Source organism: Ursus americanus, chromosome 18 (genome assembly GCF_024610735.1).
Source record: "Ursus americanus isolate L20-20 chromosome 18, mUrsAme1.1.p, whole genome shotgun sequence".
Classification (NCBI taxonomy): Eukaryota; Metazoa; Chordata; class Mammalia; order Carnivora; family Ursidae; genus Ursus; species Ursus americanus.
This window is the reverse complement of record NC_142144.1, coordinates 443,452-469,503: the sequence shown is the minus strand read 5'-3', so window position 1 is coordinate 469,503 and position 26,052 is coordinate 443,452. Positions and strand designations below refer to the sequence as shown.

General features: G+C 52.7%; 2 protein-coding genes across 7 annotated transcripts; both read right to left on the bottom strand.

Moving 5' to 3' along the window:
- Positions 1 to 427: 427 nt before the first annotated feature.
- DPH7 (diphthamide biosynthesis 7) lies at positions 428 to 13,093 on the bottom strand. Of its 5 annotated transcripts, XM_087869148.1 has the most exons (11): positions 12,443 to 12,575; positions 12,192 to 12,339; positions 11,113 to 11,246; positions 10,634 to 10,721; positions 9,295 to 9,386; positions 8,705 to 8,877; positions 6,433 to 6,486; positions 5,695 to 5,764; positions 5,504 to 5,569; positions 5,075 to 5,247; positions 428 to 1,263 (listed from the first exon to the last, which is right to left on the bottom strand). In XM_087869148.1, the coding sequence occupies exons 3-11, from the start codon at positions 11,118 to 11,120 to the stop codon at positions 812 to 814; spliced, it is 1,176 nt and encodes a 391-aa protein (XP_087725274.1). In that variant the 5' UTR covers positions 11,121 to 11,246; positions 12,192 to 12,339; positions 12,443 to 12,575; the 3' UTR covers positions 428 to 811. The 5 variants fall into 5 exon arrangements, with proteins under 5 accessions (XP_087725274.1, XP_087725272.1, XP_087725273.1 ...); XM_087869146.1 differs by lacking the exon at positions 12,192 to 12,339 and having other exon boundaries at positions 12,443 to 13,091; XM_087869147.1 differs by lacking the exon at positions 12,192 to 12,339 and having other exon boundaries at positions 6,433 to 6,450; positions 12,443 to 13,091.
- Positions 13,094 to 16,711: 3,618 nt separating this feature from the next.
- On the bottom strand, positions 16,712 to 25,165 carry ZMYND19 (zinc finger MYND-type containing 19). 2 transcript variants are annotated; one of them, XM_087869138.1, is made up of 7 exons: positions 24,953 to 25,165; positions 24,434 to 24,549; positions 23,757 to 23,816; positions 22,525 to 22,631; positions 21,739 to 21,879; positions 17,506 to 17,686; positions 16,712 to 17,312 (listed from the first exon to the last, which is right to left on the bottom strand). In XM_087869138.1, exons 1-7 carry the CDS (start codon positions 25,008 to 25,010, stop codon positions 17,169 to 17,171), a joined length of 807 nt encoding a protein of 268 aa, XP_087725264.1. In that variant the 5' UTR covers positions 25,011 to 25,165; the 3' UTR covers positions 16,712 to 17,168. The 2 variants fall into 2 exon arrangements, with proteins under 2 accessions (XP_087725264.1, XP_045659647.1); XM_045803691.2 differs by lacking the exon at positions 24,434 to 24,549 and having other exon boundaries at positions 24,960 to 25,162.
- Positions 25,166 to 26,052: the final 887 nt, after the last annotated feature.

The window sequence follows — 26,052 nt, the reverse complement described above, 5'->3', positions numbered from 1 at the left end:
GTGTCTAGACTCAGGAAGCCACTCAGGTACTAAAGCTACACAGGGGAAGAGGGATTAATCCACTACAATAACTTATTTCAAGTTTACGACACGCTAAGGCCACTCAATGTGTACACATTTCCCTTTGCTTATCAGCACAGGAGACTAATGCAAGCATTTCTGGTGCCATGATGAGGTGGTCTTTTTAAATGTTCATGGAAAACTACTGTTAAGTAGCTTTAAGGAAAAGCACACTTTCAGGACGCCTGGGTGGCTCAGTCAGTGAAGTGTCTGCCTTCAGCTCAGGTCATGATCTTGGGGTCCTGGGATTGAGCCCCGCATGGGGCTCCCTGCTCAGCAGGGAGTCTGCTCTCTCTCCCTCTGACCCTTCCCCTGTTTGTGCTCTCTCTTGCTCTCTCTCCTCTCAAATAAATACGTAAGTTCTTAAAAAAAAAAAAAAGCACACTTTCATTTAGTTAATTTAAATAAGTATGAAGAATTTGAGTGTCCAATTCACACGAGAAACTGACAAGTGTGAGAGCGGGGAACCAAGACCCTTCCACTCCCGTAACAGCAGACTCCTCGGTATCAGGCAGAGTTGCCACCACCTCCCCAGCAGATAGATGAGGTTTATGTAAGAGAAGCCAACAGCTTCTTTGCTCACACTGGAAAGCCCGTAAGGGGCACTGAGCCCTACACAGTCACCTGTAGAAGATGACAGGAAGACTCTCAATGAGGTGGTCTGAGGGCAGTTCACTCACAAAGTCACACTCTGGGTTTTATTTGCGGAAGTGGTCCTTACGACGTCAAACCAACCAAACTCTTCCCTAGCTCAGCGGCTCTTCCACTTCCAGAGGTGAAGAACGTGATCATAAAAGGAGCAAGTCGCTAGGAGGGCAATGTCCAAGTTCGCTGCTTCCAGAGAGAGGTCGCAGTCAGAGACCGTGGTCCCTGCAGTGTGCTGCCGGCCGCCACTCCTCATCGTGTCCTCTGTGAGTGGCTGCAGAGTCGTCCTCAGTTTGTTGCCGCTCTGAAGTGCGGGATGACCCTCTTCCTCATCCTCTACTAAATGATGAGAAGGTGCTGGTAACTGGCGTACAGCTTTCAAGTTACAGGGATGCGCTGCTCTGACTCCTGAGTTGCTGCAGGGAAAGGACCCTGAGCAGCATGACTGGCAGGTCTGTGACAGATTGCTGAAGTAGAGCCAGGACCAGTCAGCTCCATACACCAATGAGTCGGACAACGTACGGGACACAGAGACTGTGCAGGCTTCCTGCTTCTCCTCTGGAGTGAAACAGAACATGCGACGTTACCCAGGGTTGATCTCATCACTTCCAACCGACAGCCCCTGCCCACTCTCAAAGGGAGACTCTGCTAAAAGCAACCACTCATTTGTCAGCAGCCACTGTGCACCATGCAAAGGAATCCCTGAGATGTGGACAGATGAGAAGAAAACAGACCCTCGCTGGCAGTGCGTGCACCATGTGTGCCTGAGAGGAATCAGCCTGGCTATAGAAGCACAGGGGGGAGGGTGCCTTTCCAAGCTGGAGGCCTTGGCAAAAGTCTTAGTGCTGACTTTTAGTGAAGACTTCAAAGCAAAGGACAAAGGAGTTAACCAGAAAGGAGCAACAGGGATGCATGAGAAACAGAGAACAAACACGTGTGAAGTAACAGAGATAGAACAGGACACATCTGGGCAATCACAAACAATGGCCGTGACTGAAATGCTGTCAGGGAGTGGCGACACATGTCTGGAGGGTGAAAATCAACGCAGACTTCTGCATGCTCCGTAAAGTCTGGGTCTGAGCTTGTAAAGGAGTCACTGAAGAGTTTAAGCAGCTTTCCTTATGGTGAGTTGCTATGGCAACTTTGAGGATGGAGGGCAGGACTGGAAAGAGGTCCAGCTGTAGAAGGTTTGAAAGCAACATTAGACCAGAAAAAGAAAAGACAAGGTGTTGCCAAACCTGACACAGTCTAGGGTCCAGGGCAAGGCCAAGGCAAGGATGGCAAGAGCAGCCACAGAAAACTAGTAGCCGGTGAGCTGCGGGTGTGGACTTAGAAAACTGTCACCAGCTGGAAGGCTTGGTGGCAAAAATCGAGGGAAGTACTCAAAAATCGGTGGGGACATGTGACACACACAGGAGACGGCTTCAGGAGGTTTTCATGGGAAAGCTCTAGGATAATGTGAACATTATAATGAGTAAAGACGTAACACTTTATGGCTCACTGAGTAACATAAAAATCCATGAACCTATACAGAAAGGTAATATTATTAACACACATATATGGGAGAAAAGAAAGCTCTTCCTTATAAAAGAATGTTAATTAAAAAAAATGATAATGGGGCACCTGGGTGGTGCAGTAGGTTAAGCATCCGACTCTTGGTTTTGGCTCAGGTCGTGACCACAGAGCTGTGAGATCGAGCCATGTCAGGCTCCACACTCGGTACAGAGTCTGCCTAAGACTCTCTCCCCCTTCCCTCTGTCCCTCCCACTGCACACGCATGCGTGCTGTCTCTCAAATAAATCAATAAATCTAAAAAAAAAAAGAATAGTTAGAAAAATCTTTGCAATTATAGTAATAATTTGGTTCAGGCAAGAATCATCGATGTGTTGAGTAAAAGTCTGATGAGGAGCACAAAGGTACAAACACTCTAACCACAGACTAATTATTATTATTTTTTAAAGATTTCATTTATTCAATCGACAGAGAGAGAGACAGCCAGCGAGAGAGGGAACACAAGCAGGGGGAGTGGGAGAGGAAGAAGCAGGCTCCCAGTGGAGGAGCCCGATGCGGGGCTCGATCTCAGGACTCCGGGACCACGCCCCGAGCCGAAGGCAGACGCCTAACGACTGAGCCACCCAGGCGCCCCAGACTAATTATTATTAATTACACTTTTACAGTAAAGAAGCCCAGGGGAGACCTTAGCCAAGTGACCGAATTAACGTCATCAGAGGAAAAGACGAAGTGGCGCCATGTGCCCCGGATGAAGCAGGCCAAGGCAGGCAGAGTGTCACCGTGCTCCCGACAAAGACCCACAACCCAGGACGGGAGACACGCTTCAGACCCCAAGTTATGAAAAGACTGAGCAAAAAGACAGTAAAAACGCACCAGGCAAACAGTAGCCGTGAGAGGGCGTGAATGGCTCTGCTGGTACCAGATGGAGCAGACCCGCAAGAGTTCCTCGAAATAAGGAGGGACCCTCACAACGATAAACATACACACACACAACTAACAACAGAGCCCCAAAATACATGAGTACAGAGAGACAGAAATGAGGGAGGAAATACACAGTCCAACCATAACAGCTGAAGACCTCACCACCCCACTTTCAATAACGAACAACCAGGGGGGCACCTGGTGGCTCAGTCGGTTGAGTGTCTGACTCTTGGTTTCAGCTCAGGTCATGATCTTAGGGGACATTCTCTCTCCCTCTGCCCCTCCCCACACTGTGTGCACACGCACTCTCCCTTTCTCTCAAATAAGTAAAAAAATCTTTAAGTAAATAATAAAAATAATGAACCACCAGGGGTGCTGAGCTGGCTTGGTCAGTGGAGCATGCGACTCTTGATCTTGGGGTTGTAGGTTCAAGCCCCACGCTGGGTGTAGAGATTACTTAAAAAATGTATTTTTTTAAATAAAAAAATAATGAACAACCAGACAGAAAAACAACGGAATACTTGAACAGAATCTGCAGAGCACTCCGTGGCCAGAGTAACCTCTTCTGAAGAGCACACAGAACGCTCTCTGGGACCGACCACACAAGAACCCACAAAAAAGTCTCAATAAACTTAAAAGGAATCCACAAAGGAATAAAATTAGAAATCAGTAACAGAAAGAAATTTAGGACAGTCACAAAAATGTGGAATCAACACACTCATAAATAACTAATGAGTCAAAGTAGAAATCTCAAAGGAAATTAGAAAGTACTCTGAGATGAATGAAAACCTACGACAGGGACGCCTGCGTGGTTCAGTTGGTTAAGCGTCTGCCTTTGGCTCAGGTCGTGATCCCGGGGTCCTAGGATCGACCCCCACGTCGGGCTCCCTGCTCAGCGGGGAGTCTGCCTCTCCTTCTCCCTCTGCCTGCCGCTCCCCCTGCTTCTGCTCTCTCTCTCTCAAATAAATCAATTAAAAAAAAAAAATACCACACCCCAAAACTGCAAGGATGCAGTGAAAGTAGTGCTCTGAGGGCAACTTCTCACTGTAAATACCCACATTAAAACACAAGATCTCACATGACTCTCACATCACAAGATCTCAGCTGAGAACTGCATGGTCGTGTAACCACCAGGACGGACGCACAACAGACGGAGGAACTGAAGACACAGAACAGGAAGCCTGGAGTGCAGCCCCGTGCAGAGGGGACTGGGCTTCCGAGCAACACTGACGGGGTGGTGTCTCTAATCCGTTCTTTGTATGGACAAGGAGGGAGGGAGAATCACAAACTGAGAATGAGGAGGGAAAGGGGGCATTGGGGCCTTGAGAAGAGGGAAGAAAATGTGAAAAAGTTCTGACAGTAAAGAATGACTGGCTAGAGAAAGGCCATGGTTTGCCTGGCAACTCCGAGGACCCACTGTTACGTCAACCTAAAGTGAGACCCCACAGGGCTGCTCTAACCCTAACCCTAACCTCCCTGTGTGGCTCAGGCCCAAGCAGAACTGGGTCTGACCAATGCTGGGTACTACCCAGAGAGTGTGAGCAAGGGAGCAAGGGGAAGAGAGCTAAAGCGTGTTAGGAACATGAGACCATGCAGACCACACTGTGCACAGGCAGGAAGAACGTGGCAGAAGGTGGGCCAAGGATGGCTATGGAAGTGACAGGTGGTGATGCTTCTGGAGCAGAGTCCTAAGAGGGCAGAGAGCAGCTGAACAGCAGGAGGTACCAGCATAACTGAGCCGGTCAGGTAAGAACCATGGCTAAGTAGCAGAGTGCTGGAGACTGAGGCTTGGAGCTGGTCCAGTTACGGGCCTTGGTGAGACTGGGCGGTGAGCCTGGGAATGTGTAGAGCATGGGGGAGGAGCCCGGTAGAGCAAGGGAGCAGGACAACTGGAAACTCCCGCCCCAGGCCTGGCTGCCACAGGGCCCCTACTCACCTATCGCCTTTTGGCAGTTGAAGATCTTAAAGCCACTGTGCATGCACGCTGCCAGGAGCAGGTGGTGGTGGAAAGGGTGCCACTTGAGCCTCCACACTCCGCCCTGAGTGGGCATGTCTGCGAATGGCTGCTTCATGTTCCGAGTGTCCCACAGTAGGACGTGCTCATCATAGCTGAAACCCATCAAGCACAGGGATCATGCAGCAAAACCAATGCCCACTTTTCCCCCAAGGCCCCTAGATGGCAGGGACATCTCCTGGGGAAACCTGCACCACTCATTCCTCTAGGACAAAGTCCCTCTTCCCAAGCCCAGATATCTGTACTCCGGTATCAGACCTGATCCAATTCAACAACACTGCAGTGGTCAACATGAGAAAAGGAAGTGAAAGATGGAAGATGGACCCTGTGAACCAAACCCAAGGGACTCACCTTCCTGTGGCCAAGATGTTTTCCCGATGGGGACTACTCTGGATGCTGCACACACCCATGGAGTGTCTGCAGGCAAAAGTGCAAGGCCTGAGTGGGCACCCACGAAGGCTCACGTCTCCAGTGGAGAGTCCACGGAGGAGGGACAGGAGGGTTGGCGTTACATGCCGAGGGCTGGCCCCTTGATGATTTACCTCTCGCTAGTGAACACAGATACGCCAGGTGTCCTGGTGTCCCAGCCTTTCAGAAGGCCATCGTCCCCACCTGTGTGGAAACAGACAGGCCCACTGACAACACGAAGCAGCCACTCCTCAGGGAGGGAATTTATGTCCGTGGGGAAATCCCTATGGTGGTTTCAGGATGCCACCGGGCAGAAGAGCCCTGTGCTGGAACTGCGTCTTCAGACTTGGAGAGGGCCCCCACGGGGAAGACAGGAAAGGCCGGGGGCTCAGCCTGCAGGAACAAAAGGGAAGGCCAAGAAGTTAGGGAAAGGATTTCCAGGTCACAAGATGGCTGCCACAAAGCAAAGCTGCCGTATCAAAGAACTCTGAGCAGGACCTGCATGTAGGAGGCAGCAAACATGAGCACTTCCTAAGTTTCTGGAACCTTCAGCACACCCCCATGTGTTTTAAAGGGAAGTGCCCCTTGTAACCTTATAGTAAAAAGGACCCCTGCTTGTCTTAGGGAACTGAAAACATAGGAAGAAAGAGGAAGCTGGCACCATAATCCAGTGTCTGAAGAAAAGCAACAACAAGATACAGGGTGCCGGTGGCTATCCTGAAGGAAGGGGAGCAAGGCTGAAAAGCAGGGCCTACGTGGAGGGTGAGAGTGAGCAAAAGAAAAACGCCTGGGTCTGACCATTCCATCCACCCACCCATCCACTCAACCACCCACCTTCCGTTCAACTACCTGCCCACCCAAGAGATACTTACTGAGCACGACCCAGGTCCCTGTAACAGACAGAAGGGGTACGGGGAGAACACGACCTACGAGGAAGCAGACCAACAGAACCAGTGCCTGCAGGTGAGCCTCCAAGATGAGCTGCAGTCCTGTGGCAGATTTGCAGAGAAAGCTGGTACTGGCTTCTTTACACACTGGTCTCTCCTGTCTCACACCCATGCCCATCCGCCAGGATATCCTGTTGACCCACCTGCACACACACATCCAAAGTCCTACCACTTTTCCCTTGTGTGCGCCACTTCCAACTTGGTCTGAGGCCTTCTTGCCACCATCTGCATATCAGGTGTCCAGGCTCTGCCCCCACCTCCTCACAGTCTATACTCAACACATTAGCAAAAAAGATCCCCTTCAATTCTACAACATAAGTCAGAAAATGTCATCCCTCTGCTCAGCATCTTGCTCTTGCTCCTATTTCATTCTGAGCAAAAGCCAAAGTCCGTCCTGTGGCCTTTCATCTCACCGTCTTCTGTTCTGCCACCCCCTCCCACCATTCTGGTCCTACAGCTACCTGCTGCTCTGCTCATGCATCAGGCTCACTCCTGCCCGAGGTCTCTGCCTACTGTGACCATACTATGTAACAGGACAGCCTGCACCTGCCCACACCTCAGTCCCCCAACCCTGGCCTACCTTTCTGCTTCCCAAAGCACTTACCACTTCTGACCTACTGAGCACTCTGTCCACTCATGATATGCTATGCTCCGTGACCACTGCCTATCTCCTCTCAATGTAAGCTCAGTGAAAGCAGGGACTTTTGTCTGTCTGGTTCACCCACGTTTCTCAAGCACCTAGAACAGCGCACGGCACATACAGGTGCTCCATAAGCACTCACTGAACAAACGAGTTGGTGCTGAACTATTAAATCATAGCCTCCACGATCCTCTTGCTCTGAATTAGCTAAGCCTCAAGGCAGTACTAACCCAAGAACGAGCAGACCTAAAAAAATTAAATCTTGGGGTGCCCGGCTGGCTCAGTCAGAAGAATGTGTGACTCTGATCTCAGGGTCATGAGTTCGAGCCCCATCCTGGGTGTAGAGATCACTTAAAATAAATAAGAAAAATTTCACAGAAAGAAAGAAAGAAAGGAGAGAAAGAAAGAAAGGGAAAGAAAGAAAGAAAAAGAAAGAAAAGAAAAAAGGAAAGAAAGAAAAGGAAGAGAAGAGAGAAGAGAAGAGAAGAGAAAAGAAAAGAAAAGAAAAGAAAAGAAAAGAAAGAAAAAAAAAAAGGTCTGCTTAAGCAACCAAAATGCAGTTGTCTCTGGAAGACAGAGACAGCAGCTGAGGTCAGGAGAGCGACAATGCAAAGCGAGAAGAGCACCAGACAGAAGCCAGAGGACAGGAACACTTTCAAGCAGAGGGAAGGAGCCAGCGAAGTAGAACAAGGAGCAACCAGAAAGAAGAGGAAAGGTCCAGGATAACCCAAGGAAAAGACTGTGCCAGGAGGGAGTCAGCATGGGAATGCTGCTGAGAGGGTGCTCTCTGGACCAGGCCACCAAGGAGCTGAGTAAGAGCAGCTCTGGCAGAAAGCGGGGGACCATGCAGCTTCCTGACAGTCCAACAGAACGTCCCTAGCCTCACCGCTCACTGTGGAGCTTAGCACACTACCAGCAACTGGACACAGAGGGAAACAAGAGTCAGATCTTTTCTTCGCTTCTCTGCAGATCCAGCAGCTCCCCTTCTGCCTTTGCTCAGAGACCAATGCCCCCTGCCTCCCGCCTCCCACCTCCCATCTCCCAAGAGTCCTCTCCACTCGGCTAAGAGAGGCTGATCACAGCTACCTGGCTCCTGCAACCTCTAGTTCTAGTAATTTCTCATTGTCACATCAGCACCCGCAATACATACCACTCACAATACCAGGAAATCAATCCTATCTCTCTTGGGCTTTTCTTTGGGAAGGTAAACTGTCTCCAAAAAGGGAGCAGACAAGCCTGAAATCCAACATGACAAAGTCAATACTGGACACAGAAATAGAAGCGGAAAATGTGGGAATTCTGGATTTCTCACAGCAGAAGCAAGGGATCAGATACCAAGAGTGGCAGGAGGCAGGGTTCCTGCTGCTCCAAGACCGTGGTCAGCGCGACCTAAGACACTACCAAGCCTGAACAACTAAGCAGCAAGTACCAACTACAGATTCTGTCTTCACAAAGGGTCTTCAAGATCCCAACACGTTCCAAGTCATGGCCCTGACATGTGCCACACTTGCTCACTCCCTCCCTCCTGGGGCCGACACCCAGCAGAGAAGTACCCACCTGAATAAATGATTTCTGTCTGCCAGTAATTGAAAGCAGCAATCCAGGCCTCAAAGTGGTGGGCATGCCACGTGGCCACCTCCTGCAGCGCCGGACCCGCCTCATTCACCTCTAGCAGGTGGAGCTGCCCCTTGGAGTCACTGCTAATGATTTTCAAGGGCTGGTCACTGGGCCTAGACACAGGGAACCAATGGAGAAACCCAGCTGAATTTATTCATTGACCCAAACTCATCACCCTCTTCTGGTTTCCAACTGGTGACACCCCAAGACATGTCATGGGAGAGGTTCTCCATGGACCTGGTCCGTGCACTTGCCTATTAAGACGGCTGGGCACCTGGCAGAAACCAAAACTACTATCACTTAGCTTGTCAAAATGAACCCATGTCAGCTTCTCTTGATGAAAACAGCGCTTCTTTTATCTGGGAAGTTGGAATGTTTTCTTTCTTGATTAGGACTGATAGTGATATTCCCAGGTCTGGGAAGCCACAATCAAGGCTGGTGCAAGGTTTCATTCAATTCTCTCTCACATGAAGAGAGGAATGACTCCTCAGACAAAAGACTTGGGGTCCCTCACCAATGCCGGCCCTTACCTTTCAGTTTTCCCGGTGGACCAATCCAGAGACAGGGCCAGGCACTGCTTCTCCAGGGCAAAGCTGGAAACCGGCTGCAGTGTGTAAGCATTCTACCGGAGAGAAAGGAGCGCTATCAAAGGGAAACAGCCCAGAACCCTGGAAAGATGATTCCTCTAGCTCAGGTGGCCACCACGCCACTAGATGAACAAAATGTGCTAATGCTAGATTCATCACAGAACGAGAGGCCACGAGGCACCTGGCCCTGCTCTTGAGGAGCTCATACACCTGTTGGAGGACTTTCCCACACGTGACCCGAGGGGAAGCAGGTCTCTGCTCTTCAGACGCCTTCGCTGTCCATGCGCTCCGAGACACAATCCCGCCACCTCCACAGGCTCTAGGAAGCACCCTGGCGCACACTCCCCACCTCCCCTGCCTCAAGGGCTGCTGGGACACTCTGTCTTCGGGGACCGCGACAGCAGGATCTTTCCTCTAGTTTCCATTTCAGGAGCCACAACTAGCCATTCAACGTTGTTTCTCTTCTCTAAGATTCATGAAAGTTTTTTATTACCTAGGCAAGCTGGACAGTGCTTAACTCCCTCAGAAGGCTCCTACCAGGCTGCTTCCTCAGGGTCCTCTCTGTGGGTGATCTGCTCTTGCCAGGACCTGGTTCATGGGCCCACAGTCTTCCCCAGATTATTCCCTCCCTCATTCCTCAGACAGGGCTGCAGCAAGGCCCTTTATACACAAGCCCTCAGCTGCCATAACTCCAACAGCGAGTGACCTGCTCCAGTCCCACTCGCACGCCTGCACTAGTGTGTGTCCCTCCCACCGAGTGAGGGCTTGGTCTTGTGGGCCACTTACTTCCCTCAACTACAGGACTTCCCTGTTCTTCCGACCCTCCAACAATCAGGTGCAGTCATTCTGCAAATGCATGGGACTCGTCAGTACCAAATGGTCTGAGAAAGCCTCATGGGAAACATACGCCTTCCTAGTTATGGGAGACAAATACTACTTTCACATAGGAAATCCATTCCTATTCTTGGCTCCAGCATCATCAACCTAAGAATGCTGGTCTAGGCTTTCTGTACAGAAGAACTTTCGGATCCACTGACAGGTGAATGAATACCCCGTTACTTCAGCCCATCCACCGGTGACGTACAGGTGATCTCTTCTCAGAGTTAGATGCAGAACCCAATAATTTAAAATAGACTGCATGCTAAATTAGGATATTTTATGATAAAGTTTGCCATTAAACAGAAATCATGCTACAAAAAGGTTTGTAGCAGCACAACCTCACACCCAAAGCCTCTCCATTTTGATTCTCTCCACCCGCCACAACTCCTGGCCCGTCACTGACCTCAGATCCCGCCAAGCGGAGTAGTTCTATGGACCCACCAGCATCTGCCACGCCCAAGAGGGCATGGCCAGCCACCGGGATGTGGCACCTGAGGGGAGAATTCATATGCCCGTCAGAACACAGGACACACCCAGAGCACAGCAGAGCATTATGCACCTCAGTAACTTCTTATTTAAATTTTAGCTCCAAAATCAGGTTGTAGCCTACAATTCTGTTCCAAGATTTCCCAGCTTATCAATCAGAAAACAAGCATCACTTCCCAGACTCATACCAACCCTAGGACTTGGAAACTGGGAAATGAAAGGGGCCCAGGTCTACAGGTCCCACCAAGCGCAACAGGCTGGCAGGACAATAAAGAAATGAAATAGTTCAGACATTTCGCCATCTTAGTGAATGCTGACAGGCATCAGGCTCCCTGATTAAACCAACAGATAGTCGTGACAAATTCCAGACAAGAGGAATTGTTATCAACATTGTACCATTTCATGTCCAGGATTGCAGAAGTATCTCTTCTTTGGATCTCAAGCAGGGGGCAAGCAGAGCTGTCCTCATTGAAACTATACAGGTAGAGACGACCTAAACGGGTTTGAGGCTCATCAATGTCCAGTGCACTCTACGAAAAATGCAGATGTAGTCTCTGATTACCCTGATAGGCACCGAGGAACCCAAGGGATGGGAAAAGGAATCAAGGGAAAGAAAAGGTTTGCCAAGACTCTGGGACTCTGGTGGCTCAGTAGGTTAAGCATCTGCCTTTGGCTCGGGTCATGACCTCAAGGTCCTGGAATTGAGCCCTGTTTCAGGCTCCCTGCTCAGCAGGGAGTCTGCTTCTCCCTCTGTCCTTCCCCCTGCTCATTCTCTCTCTCTCAAATAAATAAAATCTTATAAATAAATACATAAATAAATAAGTAAGTAAATAAATAAATAACTGACTGACTCTGGAACTCTACCTGGAAGCAACAGCCCTGATTTTCTGAGCTGGAGAAATATCTCTTCTCTTGTTATACCATTAGTGGGTAGGCAGATAAACTCTGCTGGGCTCAGCATAGAATGCTTTTTTTTTTTTTTTTAATTTTATTTAAATAATCTCTACATCCAATATGGGGCTCAAAATCACGACCCTGAGATCAAGAGCTGCGTGCTGTACAGACTGAGCCAGCCAGGTGCCCCTATTCTAAGTGGGCTAACAGGGATCAGCTATGGTAGGTCACCACAGGACCCAGTCTGCCCGTAAAGGTCCTGGCTTAGGCCTGTTGCTGAAGTGCCAGTTCTCATTCTTCAAAGTGTCCTGGTTTGCATCTGAATAGACGCCTTCGAGAGATTAGGTATAGCTCCTTCGAATTTCCATTTTCTCTTTAGTCTAGGCTTCATCCATAAACTTGAGCCACACCTGCATATAAGGGACTTTCAAGATGCCCATTCCCAGTGCCTAGCTGGCTCAGTTGGTGAATGCGGCTCTCTCTCTCAGGGTTGTGAGTTCCAGCCTAATGTTGGGTGTAGAAATTCCTTACATAAATAAACTTAAAAAAAAAAAAAGAAAAAGATGCCCATTCTAACCTACCTTCTGAGCACAAGGCCAATGTCACATCTTCATCTCCTGTGTGACTCCACACAGACTTTTCTCCTCCAGCCTTCCCCACTGCATGTCTCAACATCTGTGGTCGGCTCTGCAGTCTTACGTATTTTCCCGCCCTTCCTGAGACCCTCCCCTAAAACAGGAGCGGAGCTTTAGCTACTCGAGATGCCATTTGGGGAGAGCAGACCTAGAGAGGCGCGGAAGAGACCGCCTAAGGCCAGGAGGGCACCGCACACCTCGCTCTCCGTGTTGGTGGCCTGGTCCTCCGGCTTCTGCAGCTGGTAGGTGCCGCAGGCCAACAAGTGCCTGCAGCCTTCCAGCGGGCACCACTCCACCGAGTCCGCGGTGTACTCCGTGTCCACCGCTTGCAACAGCCGGACGCGACTTCCCGTCACCCCGGATTCAGACAAGGACGCAGAGGAGGAACGGCGAAGGGGTGGTGGGGAGGCCAGGTTGAGAGCGGGGGTCGGGGCCGAGGTCGGCCGTGAGAGCAGGGGTCGGGGCCGGGGCCGGCGGTGAGAGCGGGGTTCGGGGCCGGGGCCGAGGTCGGCGGTGAGAGCGGGGTTCGGGGCCGGGGCCGGGGCCGAGGTCGGCGGTGAGAGCGGGGTTCGAGGCCGGGGCCGAGGTCGGCGGTGAGAGCGGGGTTCGGGGCCGGGGCCGAGGTCGGCGGTGAGAGCGGGGTTCGGGGCCGGGGCCGAGGTCGGCGGTGAGAGCGGGGTTCGTGGCCGGGGCCGAGGTCGGCGGTGAGAGCGGGGTTCGGGGTCGGGGCTGAGGTCGGCGGTGACGCTAGGGGTAGGGGTCGGAGCCGCGGTGAGGAGAAAACCAAGGTCCCGGCAGGTCTTTCTGACTTCCGCAATCACCTCCCTCCCTTTTCCGGAGCACCGAGGCGGGACTTCCGGTCGTCGTTGCCTCCTTCGCGTGAAGCCGCGCTCCTACGCCCCCTGTCGGCCGGCGGACCTCCGCGGGTCCGGGGGGGCGGTGGGGCTGGAAGGACAGCAGAGTATCCAGACGGAATTTGCAGAAGAGCTGGGCTTTTAAAAAGAGGGGAGAAGAGGAGAAAAACAGGGCATGGAAGTGGGGGTGAGCAAAGGACCTAGACTTTCAGGGAGCCGAGTCGAGGGTCGGCCCCAAAGGGGCTGGGCCACGCCTATCCTCTGCCACTCACGTCCATCCTAGGGAGGCTGCGAGTATGGCCAGAGGTGTGGCACACCAGTGGACCAAAGACCCGCCTGCCAGGACAGCAGAGAAAGGAGCCAGGACCAGCTGGGGGTGCCTGATGAGTTGCTGGCTGCGGTGGTGGGCAGGAAGGTGGACAGAGGACTTGGAGAAGAGTCAGCGTCTGCGCCCAAGGGGCAGGGCTCTGTCCGCCACTTCGAATGTAAGGGAGGACACCTAGCAGAGCCATGCTCTGATTTGGGAGACTGAAGAGATGCTGCCGCCGGTCAAGAAAATTAACATATTCTACAGAATAGGTTTGGGGAAGGCAAGCTTTGGGCATTATTAAGGATGAACTGTGTCTCTCCAAAAAGATATGCTGAAGTCCTATCCCGCAGCACCACAGAATGTGGCATTTGGAAACAGGGTCTTTACAGAGGTAATCCAGTTAAAATGAGGTCATTAAGGTAGGCCCTAGTCCAATATGACTGGTATCTTTATGAAGGGGTGATTTGGTCTCTCAGGGACAGACCCACACAGGGAAGATAAGGTAAAAACAGAGGGTTGGTATGATGCATCCACAAGGCAAGGGACACCTGAAACTGCCAGAAGCTGGAAGGGGCCGGAACACACACCTTTCCCATGTGTCTTCAGTCCTGCCAACACCTTGATCTGGGACTCCTGACCTCCACAAACAGGATGATACATTGCTGTTTTAAGCCATCTAGTTTGTGATACTTTGCTATGATAGCCCCAGGTAACTGGACAGGCTGACATTGCAATCTACATGGATCCCTGGGTACCCAGCCTGTGGTTTTGAAGCAGGGCTTTGGCTGGAAATTCAGCAGCTCAGAGGGCAGCTGGAGCAGAGCAACAGAAAAGGTTGGTCAGCAAGAAACAGGACTGTCTGAAATGGCTGAACCACACACCCGTACCTGGTACAAGAAACGGTCAAGGGGAGCCTGGCTGGCTCAGTTGGTAGAATATTCAACTCCTGATCTTAGGGTCATGAGTTTGAGCCCCACAGTGGGTACAGAGATTACTTAATTAAAAAAAAAAAAAAAAAAAAAAAAAAGTCAGGGCGCCTGGGTGGCTCAGTCGGTGAAGGGTCTGCCTTCAGCTCAGGTCAGGCTCAGGGTCCTGGGATCAAGCCCCGCATGGGGAATCCCTGCTCAGCAGGGAGCCTGCTTCTCTCTCTGCCCCTCCCCCTGCTTGTGCTCCCTCTCCCTCTCTCTCAAACAAATAAATAAAATCTTAAAAAAAAAAAAAAAAAAAAAGCCAAAGTCAAGGGACACCCCAGTGGCTCAGTTAGTTAAGCGTCTGCTTTCAGCTCAGATCATGATCCCAGGGTCCTAGGATGCAGCTCTGCATCGGGGGGTCTGCTTTTCCCTCTCCTTCTGCCCCTCCCCCTGCTCATGTTCTTTCTCAGATAAATAAAAATCTTAAAAAAAAAAAAAAAAAGACAAGCAGCTCCACACACTATACAAGCCCCTTATTCCAACCATCTGAATGTTAACCTGACTCTCGGAGGTATGGCTACAAAGATCAAGAGATTGGGGGTCATCAGAGGAGAAAAGAAACCAGGGGCTGCTATCAGAGAAGGGACAAGGGAAGCAAAAAGGGATAAGAGCTGTCTATGGATCCTATAGCCCCTTCAGGACAGCATCCAGTCCAGGGGGCCACGGCAATGATGTGAGCAAAGGGAAGGAGTCACTACACATGGAACTTAAGAACCCTTACAGCCACCTTCCAAGCTCCAGCCCAGGCCCTTCACCAGCACAGACTTGGGGGGGGGGGGGTCTCTAACACACAGTACAGGGGTGCAGCCCAACTGGATAGGGAACAGCTACCAGCTGCAGCACCTGCTTGAAGCAGCCACACTGGACAGCAATCCCTAGGCTAATGCTATTCCAGATAAGCCATGAGACATGGAAGAAAGCAGCGATGTGTCAGGACCTGGTGTGGTGTCCTACACGTCGGCTGAGACCTTTCGATGTAATTTTCTGATGAGTAGCTGACCACAGGACAATGTGGGTGGGTCAGGGAATGCAGACAGGCTGAAGTGCCCGGACACAAAGGACATGGGCAAAAACCAAAGCCTGTGGTGTGCTGCCTCCTCATCCCAGGAGCCTTTGTTTAAAAAGCACATTGCCCGAGCACACTCAAGGCCCTGTGCCTGGAAGACACCCACACCCCAACATGCCAGCTTACACAGGTTCCCCCACCCAAACAGTCCTGACCAGAGCTGGCCTCTGGAAGCAGAAGTTACACCAGCCCTGGGAAGATCCCAAGACCTCAAACCAACTGCTGTCTGTAGGACCCTCTCTCAGGATCACACATATCCCACTCCCCAATAGGTTTCTGAGCCCCCCCTTACCACTCAACCCAGGGTCTGGAGAGACCTAGACCAGACCTCACCTGTGGAGCAAAGCTGTCCCTGACCTCGGAAATACGCCGCACCTAACCCACACACTGGCAAAGGGGAGCAGGTGGGTTCTCTCACCTTCAGACCCTCCCTCAAGGTTAGGAATGAGCCCTTCTGCTCCCTGTATGTTGCCTTCACCTGATTTCCCCAGTCCTGCTCTCCAAGACATACTGCCCAAGGACTGCAAAAGAACCTACCAGAAGCTCCACTCATCAACTGAGGACACCAAGAGGCTGTCCCCAGCCAGGGAAATGAGAACATACAAGGCAGACAAAACACACTGCAAGATGGCAGAAGAGCTGCTTGAGGGAAAGTGTAGTAGGAACCCTTGGGACCAACATAGGGAAAGGGACAGCCCAGGACATACAGTCAGAGTTGGAATGGCCAACCTTCATTCCCCCAGGAAGTAAAGCCTCAGCAGGCTGGCTGGCTGGATCTGGAGACCAGTAAGTTCCCCAGTGCAGAGCCTGGCTCGTTGCCTTAAGGTGGTTCTGCAAGGCATAGGAGACACTGCCCAGCCTTCAGACACCTGTGGCTCCCTGAAGGGAGAGGGAGCCCAGCAGAGTAGACGGGGAAGCAGCACTCACTCACCCAAGCCAATCCAATGCACAGGCAGGACCTCAGAAGGTCTGCTGGGCAGAAGCTCTGCCACTCAGTGCATGAATTTAGGTAAGAATTTACCTGTGCCAGGGCCGAGAACATTCCATGCCCACTAAATAGGGCCACCTACTCCAACACCCTCAGAAACTCCTACCACGGGATAAGCACAGGTCTGGGTCTCATGCTTCCTGCCTGCCTCCTCTCTCTCTCTCTCAACCCAGGAATAAAAACAAACCGCACTCCCCACCCCCCATCCCCGGACCACCTTGATTCACTCAGAAATAAACCTCAACGGCATTAAGGGCAAAAAGGAGAGCACAGAACGGCTGAGGCACTCGATGATTCCACCCCTTTACTGTGCCTTGTAGATACGACCCCATGCAGGTCGCGCTCCTCGGGGCTGCAGCTGCCCAGGAGAAGCTTCCGCTACGTGACACTTTTTAGACTTTTTAAACATGTGGCCTGACCGTTTGCCATTTGAGAATTACAGCAAATGATTCTATTTGTAACTTCTAACCCTCCCACTGCCTCCCCCCAAAAAAACTGTACATGAGTTTACAAACATATTAACATATAAATAATGAGAAGCGTCCTGGCGGGAGCCTCCCCAGCTGTCTCTGCTTGGAGATGAACACTGAGGGGAGCGCCGTGCCCACACGAAGTACCCATGACGAGGGGCCTCTGTGGCAGTTGCTGTGGGTGCGCGTCACTGGCTTCTTCAGCACCTCCGGGTCAACCACCAGTCTGTGTCTGCCATGCCCAAGGAAGATCTGGAAGCCCAGTCACCGCTCCGGCTCAAGCTCGTGCTGGAAGGGGCGCTTCTTCTCCCGACAGTGCTTCTTGTGGGCGGGCCAGTCCTTCTGCTGACACTGGGAGCCACAGTAACGGGCCACCTGGCAGCGCCCGCAGATGTTGAACTCGCGGAGCTGAAAGAACACACAGAACCACCACGGCGTCACCTTCACACCAGGGGACTGGCTGTGGGGCAGACACCACATCCCAATCAGAGAGGACCCGGCAAACCCCGGCACTGAGCTGCAGCGGGGAAGCTGCTGGAGCTGGGCTAGGACAGCAGGGTGCGGGACAGCCTGGAGGCAGCCCTCGTGGTGGCACTGGTACCTGCTTCTCGATCATTGTGCACGGAGGGTAATGGCACTCGTAGTAGGTGCAGGAGTTCTCCTCCTCCTCCACCACATCCCCATTGGCGTTATAGTACCGGGTCACGTTCAAGACAGGGAACTGCTCTTCTATGGGGTCTGTGGGAAGCTGCTGAATTGCCAGCCAGTATAAGCTTTGCTCCCTGGAAAAGAAAAGCAGACGATTCAGTACACTCCAGTCAGACACGATCAAGGCAGGGACACAACAATGACACGACTTCAGGACAAATGGTTCCCCTTGCTCAGTTTTTACAACAACTTGGCTGTTCTCTGCCATCCCCCACCCCCGTTACATAGTGGGGCTTATCTCTGTGTGACATCACAGAGATATTTACACACTAAATCTTTACCCACTAAAAGGTACAGAGCAGGGCTATGTCTACCTCACTCCTCAATCTCCCCAAATCTGGGACTGACTGACAGGCACACGGCAGGCAGAGAGAACATGCGGTCTCAGGACAGGGACCCGGCCAAGCCTGGCCACCTGAGCAAGGCCTGGCAGCCCTTCTCCTGCTCATGGCCCCAGAGGCTCCTGCTTCTGCCCCAGCCACCTCCCCTTTGACGCTCTGAGCTGCTCTGTGTCCTTAGTGGAGTGGGAGCTTGCAACTAAAGAACCCCACCCGACGCTACAACTGCGGCGCCCTAACAGGCCCCACAGGAGCAGGGGTCGGGCAGGGCAAGTGCAGGCAGTCAGCAGCCTGCCCTGGCGCCGGGTCGCAAAGGAGCAAGTTAACACTCCCTTCATCCCACCACCCCCACGGGGGCCAGGCCATGAGAGGTTATATGCAAAAATTAATTCAAAATGGATCAAGGACCTCAATGTAAGACCTCAGGGCACCTGGCTGGCCCACTCACTCAGTACGGTGGGGGCCGTTAACTCTTGATATCGGGGTCACGAATTCAAGCCCCATGTTGGGCCTAGAGCGTACTTAGAAGAACAACAAAAAAGAGCACTCCCCACAGAGCTAAAAAGGCAAACTCACAAAATGAGGCAAAGGATATGCAAATCATGTACTTGATAAGAAACTAACATCCAGAATATATAAATAGCCCACATCACTCAACAAGGAAAAAACCAAACAACCAGACTTAAAAATAGGCAAGGGGAGCCTGGGTGGCTCAGTCGGTTAAGTGTACAACTCTTGATTTGAGCTCAGGTCATGACCTTAGGGTCGTGAGATAGAGCCAAGCACTGGGCTCCATGCTCAGCGGGAAGTTTGCTTGAGGTTCTCTCTCTCCCTCCCCACCACCCCCAAAAAAAAAAAAAAAAAAAAAAAAAAAAAAAAAAATCTCTAAAAATAGGCAAAAGACCAGAATACACTCCTCTAAAAGAAGACGCACAAATGGCCAACAGGCACATGAAAAGATGACCATCATCACTCATCATCAGGAAGATACAAATCAAAACCACAAGGAGGTTTCACCTCATACTCATTAGAATGACTGTTCCTTAAAACAAAACAAAACAAAAACCAGACTGTACTAAGTGTTGGTGAGGGTGTGGAGAAACACTCGTGCACTGTTGGCGAGAATTTAAAACAGTGCAGCCACTATGGAAATTATCACGGTGGTTCCTCAAAAGGTTAAAAACAGAACCACCCTACAACCCAGCCACTGCACTGCTGGGCACATACGCAAACAAACTGAAAGCAGAGTCTTACAGAGACATTTGTACCCTCCGGTTCACGGCAGCATTATTCACAACAGCGAAAACATGAAAACAACCCAAGTGTCCATCTCCTTACCACATGAATAGATACGACGTGGTATATAAATATAATGGATTATCATTCAGTCTTAAAAAGGATGGAAATCCTGACAAAGGCTATATCAGGGACGAACCTTGAGGACACTGTGCTGAGATAAGCCTGTCACAAAAAGACAAATCCTGCAGGATTCTACCCCCAGGAGGCCCTAGAGGAGTCAGATCCAGAAAAAGTACAGGAGGGTAGGGGTTTGGGGAGGGGAGGGGTCCGTGTTTAACGGGGACAGAGTTTGAGTTTGGGACATTGGAAAAGTTCTGAAGATAGATGGATGGTGGGGATGCCTTTACAACCATGTGGGTGTATTCAATGCCACTGAACTGAACATTCAAAAATGGTTAAGATGGGGGCACCTGGCTGGCATAGTCACTTGAGTGTGACTCTTGGTTTCAGCTCAGGTTGTGATCTTAAGGCTGTGGGGTGGAGCTCCCGCTCAGCCAGAACCTGCTGGAGATTCTCTCCCTCTCCCTTTGCCTTTTCCTGCCCCCCTCCCCCGGCACACCCTCACACATGAGCTCCCTCTCTCTAAAATATATAAATCTTTAAAAAAAGAGGTTAAGATGCTAAATGTTATATGCATTTTACCACTATAAGAAAAGTTTTTTAAAGGAAAGAAAAGGGGAAGAGTCAGGATGTAGGAGGCTGCTGGCTGCCTTCTGAGCCCTTCAGGACAGAGGCTAGTTTTGGCCCCAGCCGGCTTTTATTTATTTTTTTTATTTATTTGATAGAGATCGAGACAGCCAGCGAGAGAGGGAACACAAGCAGGGGGAGTGGGAGAGGAAGAAGCAGGCTCATAGCAGAGGAGCCTGATGTGGGGCTCGATCCCACAACGCCAGGATCACGCCCTGAGCCGAAGGCAGACGCTTAACCGCTGTGCCACCCAGGCGCCCCCCCAGCCGGCTTTTAAAAGCAGAAAGGAAAGAAAACACACTGTGACAAAGAGGCCCTCCCCCCCCACAGATGAGCCACCCTTGTAGCCCCCACACTGAAGGAAAGCCGGGCGGGATGTGCAGGCCTGGGCAGATCCATGGAGCCATATTCCCGGCCTCACAGACAGGCTGATTCCCACCACAAAGAACCAGCCACATGGAGGCCACCAGCTGAGAAACAGAAGGACACGTAATGCCCAGGCCAGCTGGGAGTTCAAGCTACACTCAAGCTGGCTCTGACCCACGACAAGTGGTGTGACCACTGCTGAGGGTCTAAATCCCTACCGACAAACTAAGGGTGGCACCACTTGATTGGCTCCTGGGAAGTCACAAAGGAGAGCGCCTCAAGAGCACAGCCTCAGTCCTGGGCCTCCCAGGAGTAGCCTAGAGGAGAATGGGGGCAGCCAGGCCACGACCCAGCAGAGACCACTGGACAGGGTAGCCTGGGGTGTAATGGACCCTTTCCCAAACACACATTCTCAATTGTGGTGATCTTATCTCATAACCTTAAAGGTTGTTCAGATGAGTAAATGTAACATTCAGTCATAGGTTGGCCAAACCATGAGTCACACAATCGCCTAAAAAGTGACAGACTTCATAACCCAGAGCTCCTGGAAGGAGCAGATGCACTGCCGGGTGAAGGGGTAGACTGTGCCCTCCAGGTCTGCAGTGGGGAGACCTGTCTGGTATTGCAGTGCTCACACTGAACAAGTGTCCGTGCTGGACAACGCAGGGAGAAACCTGTGGACACTGATTTGCCTCCTGAGCTGCCCTTACCCTTCTGCGGACAACACTACCTTCGTTTTGTTTGAGGAAAGAGCCTTCCCAGAGGCCCGAGGACATGCACAAACCCCAGAGAGCCCCTGTGAGACCAGAGATGATGCACACATGGCCAAGACCATCCTGGCTCATTTCAGCTCCCAACTGCCATCCTGCTGGTTCCCCAGCTCTTCCCAAGGGCTCCATGAAGCTCATACCTGGGCTATTCTTGGGGCCATGGGAACTGCTCTCAGCATCCTACTTGCCCAAGTGGGATACCTGTGCCGTCCTGAGCAGAAGCACTGTTTTCAGGACCACACAGAGGTGGAGGCTGATGAGCAGAGCCCCCAAACCACACTACCTTGCTTCTTTTAAAGATTTTATTTATTTATTTATTTGAGAGACAGGGTGTGTGCACAAGCGAAAAAGCATAAGCAGGGGGGAGGGGCAGAGGGAGAGGGAGAAGCAGACTCCCCGATGAGCAGGGAGCCTGATGTGTGGCTCGATCCCAGGACCCTGCCTTCAGCTCAGGTCATGATCCTGGGATCGGGCCCCACGTCAGGGAACCTGAGCAGCGGGGAGCCTGCTTGTCCCTGTAATCCCTCACTCTCTCTCTTGCACGTATGTGCTCTCTCAAATAATAAAATCTTACAAACACAAAACAAACGAAAACACAAGCACTTGGAGGAGGGCCTCCCCTGGAGGCAGCCCTGCTGGGCTTCAGCAGGCCCCGAGGTGACCCACCTTTGTTTGCTGGATGTCTCTTCAGCTCTGGGCCGCCAGCCCCAGGGCACCAGCTGCAGGTTGTCCAGACGGTTGTCCACAGTCACAGCATTGAGGTGCACCACCTGAAAGCCGGGAGCAATGCCTCCCCTGTGCCGCTCCCTAGAAAATGGGACAACTCTCACCATCAGCCGCCTCCGGCCTTCCCAAACACTTCAGCCATGGGATCTGAACTGGCCCCTCGCCACACTGACGGGGACAGTCAGGAGCAAGGCTGCTGAGAGGAATCCAAGCATGTGAGTCTGTGGCCAAACAAGATGCATCATGTTGACAGGTCAGCCCATTGACTGAAGAGCTAGGCTGTAAGAAGCCAGGATGGAACCCGCAACCATCAAACACACAGCCTAGAGAATACCCCACCTGAGTAGTTCCAAGCATTTTGGAACTCCACCATGGACTCCAAGGAGAGGCAGGCCGTTCCTCACATTCCACTAACAGGCTGAGCAAGAACACAGCGGAGGGAGCGGACCCCACCGTCCCCCAGAGGAAGCTGTGTCTGGAGCAAGTAGCTGGGCAGAAAGCGCACTGTTAGGCTGCTCCATTAGTGGTACGATATACAAATAAGCAATTCCTCCAGGTTGCGGCAATGACACAAAGGTAAGCAAGAGGGACGGTGAGGGGAGCAGGATTCAGAGAAAGCACCTTCTGTCAACAAGGGCAGGTTGCTCCACGGGCTCCATGCACCCTGTGCACAACAGGGCTCACGCAGAACCCAAATGGGAAACAAGCAGCTGGAAAAATACCTACCACAGCAGTTCATGAAGGAGCCTTCCTGACCCTCTTCCTCGGTTTTTGTCAAAGGCATATGCAAATATCTTAGCACCATTTCCATCTGCATCTACTTCCATCCGGGCCTGAAAGAATAGGAAAAGGTCTGTTAAAAAGCCTCTGATTCTCAGCTACATTTTGAATCCCTCTTAAAGAAGTAAAGTGAAACAAACAAGCCAGGGCACATATATGAGGCCTATTTCTGAGACCCAGGGCTCTGCAGAGCCTCCCAGACATGAGAAGCCAGCCCCAGATCCCAACAAGCATACTCTCACAAACAACTCTGCGAAATACAGTAGACACAGAGAAATAAATTTTCCTATTCTTAGAAAAAACCCGCAATTCAGTGAGAAAAATCCCTGAACAAGTAACTAACAGTTGACCCCTGAACGTACAGGGGTAAGGCACAGTGAACCCCCACACAGCTGAAAATTCATATATGACTTTTAACTTTTGGATACTTTACTGATAGCTTGTTCTTGACTAGAAATCTTACCAATCACAGAGACAAGTGATTAACACGTACTTTGTATGTTAGACGTATCATATGCTATATCCTTACAATGAGGTAAGGCCGGAGAAAAGAAAACATTTCCAAGAAAGTCATAAGGAAAAAAAATACAGTTACAGTACTGGACAATGCTTACCAAAAAAAAAAAAAAAACAAACCCAAAAAAACAAAAGAACCAAACCCACATCTAAGTTAACCTGTGCAGTTCAAACTCGTGTTGTTCAAGAGTCATCTGTACTGTAAAAGCACGAAGAGCTGAGATAAAAGTGTAGTGGGTCCACAGACTCCTGGAGGATTTCCGAAGGGGAGGAGCCGGTAGGTGAGGACTGGCAGGTGAACAGAAACTTATCAAGCAGAGAACAGCGGAAGGCAAGGGAGCTCAGGAAGATGAGAGAATGGAGGGCACAGGAGGGGCGGTGAGGCCAGGCCAGAGGAAAGGTGAGGTGGCACTGGACAGTCTCCTAGGGAGCCAGGGCTTGTCCAATTGAACATTCGATCACAAACATGACCGAATTTGACCTGTTTTCGAGAAGAGTCAGCCACCAGGTGAAAGTGGGGGAGGACCAACATCACAGTGGTGGTGGCGAGGCTCCACTGGACAGTGAAAGCCAGGTTGCCCTCACGGGATAAAACCCATCCCTCACGACCCTCCCCAGGCACTTGACTGACAGCAGGCCAGCAGAGGAACAGTCACCCTTACCTCAAAGGAGTAGCCCTCCACCAGCGGGATATCTTGCTCATCTATCAGCGTGTACTTGGTCTGGAAATTAACCATGTTTTGAAACATTAGGTTCAGGGTCACAGTAAAGTATTAGTAACAGACAGAAATTGCCCCTTCAGGCTAAATGAGGCCAGCAGGTGAGGGGCATGAGGATGCCTACCCCAAAAAGCAGGTGGTTATTTCCCACTCAAGACTGTACCAGAGATGCAGGTACCAGGCTTCACTTCCCATCCACACGAGCCTAAAAAGTTAAGTGCCCCTGAGCTCGCTAACCTCTAAACTGTGTGTTTTAATGTGCCAATAAACCTAATCTGAGAGGGTGGCTTCCTCAGAACAGAGGAAGGGGCATCAGATTGGGGCAGAACATCCAGAAGTTTTCAGTTAACGTTTATTTATGAAGATGGGTGGCGGTACACACTGAATTGTTTGTTTGTTCAGCTTTCTGCCTGAAATGTTCCAAATAAAGCGTTTTAAGGGATGACATTACTATAACCAGTCACTGAGGCAGAAGGGGTCTCAGAGCTGACGGGAGAGCCCACCCTTCCCTAGGTAAAAAACCACATTCCTCTTGCACGAAAGGCAGGAAACAGTCCCCCAAATGGACTAGTCTCATTCTTGCTTGGAAAGCCTTTTTCTAAGATCTAAGTCGGTTTTACCTTTATCTGACTGCCTCTGCTCCTCTCTCCCACCAGAAGCTTCCGCCGCTGGTGATGGGAACAGGGTTCCCATCCAGGGTAAGGTCCGTGGCTGGTGCAGCTGCACGGCCGGCCGGCTCCTGGAAACAGCCAAGCCTCAATGCCCACAGGTGCCAGGAAGCCCCAGCCTCGAACACGCGGAGGGCGGGGCCAGGTAAGGGAGAGAAGCAGAGGGAGGCCCTGCTCTGGGAGGCCCACCAAGGCTCGTCCAGACACGGCCACCGCGGGCAGCGTGAACCCTGCGAGAAGCTCCACTACGGACTGCCAGGCACTGAGACGCACGCAGACTGTCCTGCCAACGAGCGAGCGGGCCGCCTCCGAAGGGCGTTGCGCTGCCCGCGGCCGCCAGCCCCCTCCTGGCCCGCGGGGACCCGCCGCCAGCCAGCCCGCCCGCCCTCCCGGCCCCGCATCCCCCCGACCCCGCGGCCGCGGCCCCGGCCCAGCGCCCCGGCCCGCGGCCCCGCGCCCCCACTCCCGCGCCGCTCACCTTCCCGGCCACCCGGCCGAGCCGCACGATGCCCAATTTGAAGTCGGTCATGGCCGGGCCTGAGCTCGGCCGGCGGCGCCGCTCCCTCGGGAGGCGCCGGGCCGGGACCGGGGCCGGGCCGGGGCGGCGCCGCGGCGCGCCGGGTGGGCCGGGCCGGCGGGCCGGGGTCGGGGCCAGGCGGGACGAGGCTGGGCCGGGCTCGGGCCGCCGCCGCCTCGCGCCCGCCGGACCTGCCACGCGCCGCCGCTGCCGCCGCCGCCGCCGCCGCCGCCTCTGCTGCCGCGCGGACCACCGCGAGCCGAGCCGGAGGCGGGGCGCGGCGCGGACACACCCCCGCCCGCCGCCGACCCGCCAATCCCAGGGCGCGCACTGCGCCGGCCGGCGCGCGCCGCCACGCCGTGGCCAATGGGAGGAGGGAGAGTGCGCCGGCGCATTGAGGAGCGGAGGGAGCGCGGGGGAGGGGGGCGGCCGGGGGCGGCGCCTGCGCGGCCGCCCCGCGCTACGTCAGTTTCGCGGGAAGCTTTGTGCTGGAGGCCGCGCTCCGGCTTCTTGCTCCCCGGTGCCGGCTCTGGGCTGGGACCCAGCGCCGGACCCCACGCCCAGCCCGGAACCCCGCACCTGGCTCCTGGCCCCGCGACCAGCCCGGCGGCCCCCGGTCTCGCGCCCGGCCTCGCATCCCCACGCCTGACCCTGCGCCCCTGACCGTGCGACTTTCGACCCCGCCCGCCACCCCCTCGCGGAGGGGCGGGCGGGAGGGCCCTGCTGGTTGGGGTTTCAGCGGGACTTGCTGCGTGCCCCCATCCGCAGGACAACGGGCAGGAGACGCGGGGTGGGAGGCGCTGCGGTGTAGGGACTGGGGAGCCCAGCGCCTATAGGACCTGGGCACCTGCCCGCCCTCCTTCCTCCCTGGCCACCCACCACCTTCTCCTCACAGGGTCCCAGCTGAGGACCACGGTGCCTTGGGGTTTCCCCACACAGCCCATCCTCAGGCTACCCCAACCTTCCCCAGGTCTCAAGCTGCTTAACTGAGGTGTGGTGATGTGACCGCGGCTGAACGAATTGGTCCAGCTCCTTCTGAAACAGGCACTCCAGG